Source organism: Xiphophorus hellerii, chromosome 4, assembly GCF_003331165.1.
Source record: "Xiphophorus hellerii strain 12219 chromosome 4, Xiphophorus_hellerii-4.1, whole genome shotgun sequence".
NCBI classification, from domain to species: Eukaryota; Metazoa; Chordata; class Actinopteri; order Cyprinodontiformes; family Poeciliidae; genus Xiphophorus; species Xiphophorus hellerii.
In genome coordinates, this window is record NC_045675.1 from 7,192,147 (window position 1) to 7,200,400 (window position 8,254).

At 35.3% G+C, this 8,254-nt stretch overlaps 1 protein-coding gene and 1 long non-coding RNA gene across 2 annotated transcripts in view; one reads left to right on the top strand and one right to left on the bottom strand.

Moving 5' to 3' along the window:
* The window catches only part of LOC116718978 (uncharacterized), a 101,784-nt gene that overhangs the window by 60,292 nt on the left and 33,238 nt on the right, over positions 1-8,254 (bottom strand). The window lies entirely within an intron of this gene.
* dpep2 (dipeptidase 2) lies at positions 1,288-7,978 on the top strand. The gene is made up of 11 exons (XM_032561297.1): positions 1,288-1,790; positions 2,118-2,274; positions 2,410-2,536; positions 3,537-3,666; positions 3,793-3,943; positions 4,104-4,173; positions 4,537-4,713; positions 5,743-5,827; positions 5,911-5,986; positions 6,166-6,301; positions 7,014-7,978. Exons 2-11 carry the CDS (start codon positions 2,120-2,122, stop codon positions 7,209-7,211), a joined length of 1,305 nt encoding a protein of 434 aa, XP_032417188.1. The 5' UTR covers positions 1,288-1,790; positions 2,118-2,119; the 3' UTR covers positions 7,212-7,978.

The window sequence follows — 8,254 nt, forward strand, 5'->3', positions numbered from 1 at the left end:
ATAAGCGGAAGAAGATGGATGGATGGATGGATGGATGTCCCAAGTTTTGAAAATCTCATAGAACGCTGTTAAACTACATGCAACACAATATCTGCTATACTTCTTCTTCATCTGGTGGTAGAACACAGCAGCAAAAGCAATTGGGTGTATTAAAAACAGCTGGCACAAATCTAGAGCAAATTATGCAGAATATATCACAAAAAAAAATCTACATGAATGCATTGATCGTATGAACTAGTAACTAAGAACTCTCTGTAGTGGATGTTGTATTCTATGTTTTTCAGAGTCTGATAGAGTCATTTGTATTTAGCTCACACTATTGGCAGCAGCAAATGATTAATATCTAATGACTACTAAATATAAACACTATTTGCCTGTAGATGCTGTTTGCATATTAGAATACAACTTCCTGCCTACCAAGCATTTGTTTCTTTTAGAAACAATGGAACGTATTCCATGTTATCTGACATAATAATAAAAGTTTTTATTGGGGTTCATTTTGATGATTATGGGTTGTACTACAAGATTCTGTTGCTCAGAAATTTTTGCTTTTACATAAGACCCATAGAATTTTGGCAACAGTGAACTTCTGTTTCTCCTCCTCAGGTCAGATTATTCTGATGATGTCTTCAGTTCAGGATCAGCTTACCACAAGGAATATGACAGTTTAGCCCATGTCCTGGATATGACTACTTCTGCATGTGGTTGCTCTTGAAGAACTGACTCGCCACAGTACACTCCTTGTAAATCTCCCCCAAATTACAATCTCCCACAACTGATATTGTCCAAGTTGCTTGTGAATCATTCTCTTCCACTTTTTTCTTACGCTTTCATATGTATGTTTTGATACAGCTCTTACACAATCACAATGAATTTTTACATTTATTTTTTAGGCTGTATAGCATGGTACATAACACTCCTGTACTTCAAACACTTTTAATTGATTTTTTTCAACATTCTATCTTTCTGAGAAGTGGATTTTTTATTTTTTGCAATTAATCCAAAATGATCAAAATTTACTGAACTATTTACTGAATGACCAAAAAAATGTCTGTGTACATAATGAATGGGTTCCTCTTTCTGAACTTAATTACTGTAGCAAAGTAACGTTTTGATAATATTCTGATTTGGGCAAAGCTTTTATTCCTCAGAACTATTTCCTTACATATTTATAACCAGCCTTTTCCTAAACATTAATATGTTCTCTTTAAACTTTGACGTCAATGCAAATAATATTTTGAGTTTCCATGTCATTGTGGTTGTCTGTGTCGATATCCGAAGAATTTACATGTGTGATGCCATTTGTTTTAGTCATAGAGTCAGACGTGCTTCTTTACAGTGGATTTTGACCGGGTATGCGAAATGTGTCATAAAGTGTTTATTTTTTTAATTTTTTAATTTTTTAGCTTAGACGTTATGGTAGTTGTTTAAGATTTGAGTGTCAAGTTCGCTTTTCTTGATTCTCGCAGCAGATGGCGCTTAAATGTCCTGTCATTCAGTGTTAATTCCTTATTTCATGAAAATTAGTGAAAGATTTTTGACTGCGAAAATTTTATAATTATTTTTTCTACCATTACTCCAACTAACGGTGCTTTCTAATAATGGTAAAAATCGTAGACGTTTCTACCGGGATCAAGCAAAGACGGACCCTATAGTATTGCACTTTTGCGGATCGCATTTGAACGCACCAGACAGCTGTTTTCTTTTTGGCTGTGCCCTCTTCGTTTACGGAGCTGAGAGATAGAGAAACTGTCAACAAAACTGTCAATACGTTTACTGCTGCCGATCTGGTAAGATACTTTGCGCAGTTTAAATTAACTTTTCTTATATTTAACTGATTATGTAAATACATTTATTTACTGCTCTCTTAAAAGGGAGTTTTTACTCTGTACGGTTTCCACCGTAATTGCTATGGGATGAATGTGGTAACTTAAACAAGGACAAGTTTGTGTGTTAACTTGTTTGTTTTATAAGATCCATGAATTTACATTTTATAAACTAAAATGTGGATTCAGCTTTAGGCTATGAGTTATAGATTAGAGTTAATTATTTGATGCTGATGTTTTTAACCTGTTTTTTCGATATCTTTATTTCTAATGTTGGTTTTCTATTTTCAGAAATGTCTTATAGGAAAACTTTATTAGGTGCTTCATGCAGCCTTTGTGTGCACGCCCTCAGAGCTCTGCTGGCTTTCTCTCTGTGCTGCTTCATCTCTGGATACTCTGAAAGAGACAGAGCACATGATTTATTGTTCAAATATCCTCTCATAGACGGGTAATGGATGCATATTGTTTAATCCTAAACATAAATACAATCTCTGAAATTAAGATTTAACGTTGAGATTAATCTTAACGTTAAAATTAAAATTCTTAACGTTGCTTTTCTCACTCTTTCTTCTTCTTTCTGCAGTCATAACGATTTAGCTCTAAGGTTGAGGATCCATCACAACAACCAGCTGAGCAAGATCAATCTAACTCATCTCACCAGAGTGGCCACTGATATCTCCCGCCTCAGAGCAGGCCATGTGCAGACACAGGTACTGTAGAGTCTGACTGAATAAGCATCATCGCACTGTTTTGGTATGTACATTTACTGGCCACTTTATAAGTATTTGTTAACACAAATTACAAAATAACTTTGACAACATGGCAACATTTTTTAGAGTGGTCTGAATATTTCAGAAACTGCCCTTTTGCTGTGATTTTCAAAGCAAAACCATTTCTCAGATAGCCCATAAAAGGGCTATCTTTTATGATAGCCATAAAAGGGCTATCTGAGAAATACTGTACATACAACCGTATGTACAGAAATGCCTTTCTGAAGTTGGGATAGGAGGACAATAAGGAGACTGGTTCAAAGGTAACAGTGTCTAAAATGACCACTTGTTGGTAGCATGCAGAGTATCTTCTGTTTATGCAGAACCTTGAAGCAGATGGTTTATGGCAGCAGAAGACCACAACGGGTGGTGCTTCTGTCTGATAAGAACAGGAAATTGAGATCACAATTTACACGGTCACGGCAGATTTACACAATAACATATTGAGAAAACGTTGCCTGATCTGAGTCATCCTAAAAAATTCTAATGGTATGTTGAGAATTTGGTTTAAACAACATAAAGAAATAAGTCTATTCTTTGTTGTATCAATTGTTCACCTTATTTGAGAGGTTGTGTTATGGTGAGGAGGATATTTTTTGGCCACATTAGTATCTTTAGTACCAATTAAGCATCAATGAACATTGCGTGAGTATTATTACTAATGATGTTCAACACTTTATGATTAGCTTTCCCATCTTCTGAAGCCTAGTCACAGCAGGATAATGCATTATATCAAATGTTCAAATCATCAGTTGGTTTCTATAACATGGCACACATAGTTAACTGTACTCCAAAGATCTGCACAATCTCCATGTCTCAACCCAGCAGAGCAGCTTCAATAGAGCTATCATGTCAGCATAAGCCAATATAACATTATATGTTGTCAATATATGTGATTTTTTTTATTATTACTTATTTGACGTCCATCTCTGTTTGTCAGATGTTTGCAGCCTATGTTTTGTGTGGGGCCCAGGACATGGATGCGGTGCGACTGACTTTGGAGCAAATAGATGTAATCAGACGAATATGCACAGAATACCCTGACTTTGAACTGGTCACTTCCACTCAGGGTATGGTACTCATTGTCTTGTTACCAAGTCCAGTAACAGTACATTGACTGCTACTCTTCCAAATTAATAAGAGAACGGGTGCAACGGTAGCTTTTTTGAATCATGAAAATATGTCTGTGTTTGCAGAACTGAGGGATTCCATGACAAGGCGTAAAATTGCTTGTCTGATAAGTATTGAAGGGGGCCACTCCATTGACAGCAGCCTTCCTGCGCTGCGCATGTTTTATCAGCTTGGAGTCCGCTCCATGTCCCTCACTCATTCCTGCAATACTCCCTGGTATTCTATAAAGCATGCAGTTTCAAAACATCATATTTTTTATCTATAAGATGTAAATCCCATATTAGAAACAAGCTCAGTCTGAACATCTTTTGAATAAAGATTATTCTTAACCTTTTGTTCTGCATCTTCTGACTAATATATATACATTTTGGTGCAGGGCTGAATCTTCTACAAACTATTACAAAGTCTTTGTAAGGCCCAATAACAGCCTGACGACATTTGGAAAGGTAAGGTTAAACTTTGGTGGCAGTAACCATAGAAGTTACTGCCACAAACTGTTCATGCATTTTAGGAGGAATGCAGTTAGTCAATATAAAATTTTGTTTTTCAAATTTGTGGAAATTTTATTCTGCCTAAAAATAGTAAGAAAAAGTGAAAGCAGTTGTAGATGGTTGGTATTTTTATTTTTGGACCTCTTAAATGCAAGTCCATAGGACTTCCTTGATAGTTATCAGTACCAGAGTATTTACTTGTGTACGCCTCACAATCTGCTGATCTGCTGTTTCTGGTTAATTTAATTTCCTTCCTTTTCCTGATTCGTAAATGACCACTTAAATGGTTTTCAAATTCTTATCCTTTCTTTTTAATAGGCTGTGGTGGATGAGATGAACAGACTGGGAATGATAGTGGATCTTTCCCACACATCTTCTGAGACAGCTTCAGCTGTTTTGAGCCATTCCAAAGCTCCAGTCATTTTCAGTCATTCATCCTCCTACAAGATCTGTAACAACAGTCGTAATGTACCTGACTGGTTGCTTCATAAGCTGGTGAGAAAACTTGCTTGCTGAATCATCTGTGGTTTGTTGTTTTCATGCCAATGTAATGGAACATCTGTAAGCAAATTTCCAGCTTAGAAACGAAAGCCTGTTAACACTTATGATCATTTTTTTAAATGATAAAATGTGTGTTTACAAAAAAAGGTCCTTACTGACTCTTCATAATAATGTTAGACATTTTGGAAAAATAGATGTCAATGTATATCAACCAAAACGATCTACTCCAAGCCAGCATAATCATTAATCTGGATAAACAAATTAAGTTTAATTCTTATACTGTGTAAAAAAAACATTGAGCCTTAATTTGTGGAATAATAAAGAAAAGTTTTGTACAGGTACGTAGTGATCATGTTTAGTAGCTTTGAGAAATTTCTGTTCAAACTTTTTGAAATTTGCAATTTGAAAATTTTGTATTCTTCACAAACCTTAAAAGCATTAAATTTTTTAATGAAGTATTTAATGAAGTACAATGATAAACTCAAATATACACTAATAGGAGGTTCAATCTTTGATGATTAACTCTCATCTAAATGTGTCTCCCATGTGCTTTTGGCACACTGAATCAGCACATGTTTGATTTACTAGCATATTTCTCTCAAACTGATGTATTGTTTTTTAAATCTGTGTATTATTCTTATTATTAAATGAAACATTTTAGTATGCATTATGCAGACACAATGAGCCAAAGCAAATAAGTTAAAAAGTTTTAGCCATTTCTTTCCCCATCTTTAAAACTGCATCTGGTAATAGTTTGATCTGGAAAACGTGAACTAGGCATGACTAGTACCTCAGGGTAATTCCACCCTTACTGTTGCTATTACACATCTTGATTTGGCATGTTTCTCGTCATTTCACATGACTCCATTTGCTTAAGCACAGCCTGGTGCAACACACAGACTTCTACTTTTGACCTTATTTCTTTCCATAAGCATAGTTTAACTGAAAGAAACCTGACAAACATATCTAACTTAGCTTAGCTGGCAATGCTCCTTCATACTGCTTGTTTGTGTTGTGTTTCAGAAAAAGAACAGAGGGCTGATCATGGTGAATTTCTACAGCCCTTTTATTTCCTGCCAGAACGAGGCTACTGTTTCTCATTTGGCTGGTAAATCTTTCTTCTTGAATAGTAATGTATTTGAATGTGGCATTAAATCTTTTAATACCTGAGTTTTTCAACTGTTTCATCAGACCACTTTGATCACATTAAGGAGGTTATTGGAGCTAAGTCAATAGGAATTGGAGGAGACTTTGATGGTGGCACTAGGTGAGACATGTACCTGGATCCATCCATCCATCCATCCATCCATCCATCCATCCATCCATCCATCCATCCATCTCCACCTATCTATCTGTCCTTTCCTCCTTCCATCCACGCTTTTGTTTTAATTTCTGTTGGAAGAATACATAAAAGTGATCATTTACTTATATGTGTTTCAATAACAGTTTTCCTGTGGGATTAGAAGATGTCTCAAAGTATCCTGTAATAATCCAGGAGCTCCTGAAGAGGAAATGGACAGAGGAGGAATTGGCTGATGTCCTTAGAAATAATTTCCTGCGAGTGTTTGAGGAAGTTGAGAAGGTAAGCTCTGAAAATAACTCATTTCCTGACTAAGGAATCCCACTATACACTACGTACACAATTAGTCAAGTAAGTATTTTGACCATATTAGGGTTATTTTTTAAGTCCAAGCTGGATAAAGTTGAATACATTATGTATTTAGTTATAGCAGAGGGATGCAGGACTTTTGAAATTGTTAAGATATTTGAGAATGATCACAGTACCATTCCAATTTATGCCATGACTCCTTCCTCAGCTGATCGGAACCCAGCTGAGAACAGTTCAGTACAGTGAAGGAAAACAGTATGCCTCTCTGAACAGAGTCAGAGAGCTATACTTCTGAATGCTGAGCAGTCATTCCCTGTAAAACTAACTGTCCTAATTTTATTGTTTTGTAATGACATACCAAAGTATTGAGCTTTGGTATGTAAAGTTCAATACTTTGGTATTTCGAAATCTGTCAATTTGATGCATTTCTTTTATCGTTCTTTTTGGAAATACTCTCCTAAATTAAACAATTTCTCTTAGGTAAACAAAACATCATGCCTCAACAATCAGTGAAAACAGATTATTTGCCCCAGTCAAATATTTTTTAATATTATTTACAAACTTTTTGTATGTTTCCAGTTATGTTTTTAATGAGTTATCTGATAATACGATGAGCTCCAAGTCTTGGGGGTTTTCATATTCATTTGTGCAATATTTTCTACTTGTTTCCTACTCTGTCTTTTAGGTTCGCAATAAGCTAAGCTGGAAGAAGCCAAGTGAAGAAAAGATACCTCTAAAAGAGGTGGCAAACAAATGTAGATTGGAACTCAAACAACCTATCCTGCAAGAATTGGTCTCCAACCAGAGCCCATCCTTTAAAGCAAAAGGACTGAATTTATTATTCCTGGCCTCAGCACTGCTTTTTCCTTCTTTCCTTGACTGACTAAACCCTGTTCTCTTCTTTAGTTCAGCTTTTTATTATCTATATGATGAATGAATGCATATGTCCACTCATATGCCTAATGGACATATTAGTGCATATGTCCATTATGCACTCATATTTCATAGGTACATATGTATATATGTACCTATTTGCTTATAGCATATAGTTACAATAGCTATTCACATTTTTTTACAATTATTTTTTACTAGGGGTGCACTGATTGATCGGCCTGAATTCCATAATTTTGGGTGATCAACGATCGGCTGATACTTTCGGGTGAAACTGATCATAACCACCAATCTTATCTACCTCTATAAAGGTCTGAAAATTAGTCACTGAACTCTTTTGCTTTGCTGTGCAAGAGGGCCGACTGACAGATCCACTCATTAGGTCACATCTGCAGGTATTTGGTTAACGATAGTCAACCAAATACAAATACTAATACAGTCCTCTGTAGTGATTTTCTCATCGTAAAATTAATTGTGACAAATGTGGTTATTGGAAACTTTGGCAACAGTACTATTTATAAAGAAAAAAAAGGGTATCTGCAAAAATTTAAATAGTCACATCAGTCTTTTTTAAGGTTGGTGATCTTCCAAAAAAATTGCAGTCAGTGCATCCCTACTTCTTACTTGTATTTATTAAAATTCTACTGTATAGGATGCGCTTTAATAACCAATGTATGAATGTATTAATAACATATATTTTGTTACTGATGTATGCTGTTCAAAATCAGTATAGAAAAAAAATAAAAAGCTTAAAATGGAGCTTCTGATTTAATGAATGTTGTTGACCAGTGAGAAGGTTGCCAGGTGAAATCAAAGCAGATCATTTACAGCTTACAGAGCTCCTTTAAATATAGGAATTAAACCAAATAATCGGAGTAGTCGCTGTGGCAGGACTTGAATCAACAGATGAAAAGATCCATTGGTAAGATTAATTATAGTGATTATATATATCTTTATATAACCTCAGCTACATTTTCATAAGTCTGGGTAGTACACACATGCATTCATACATCCATACAATTCCAATTTACCCAA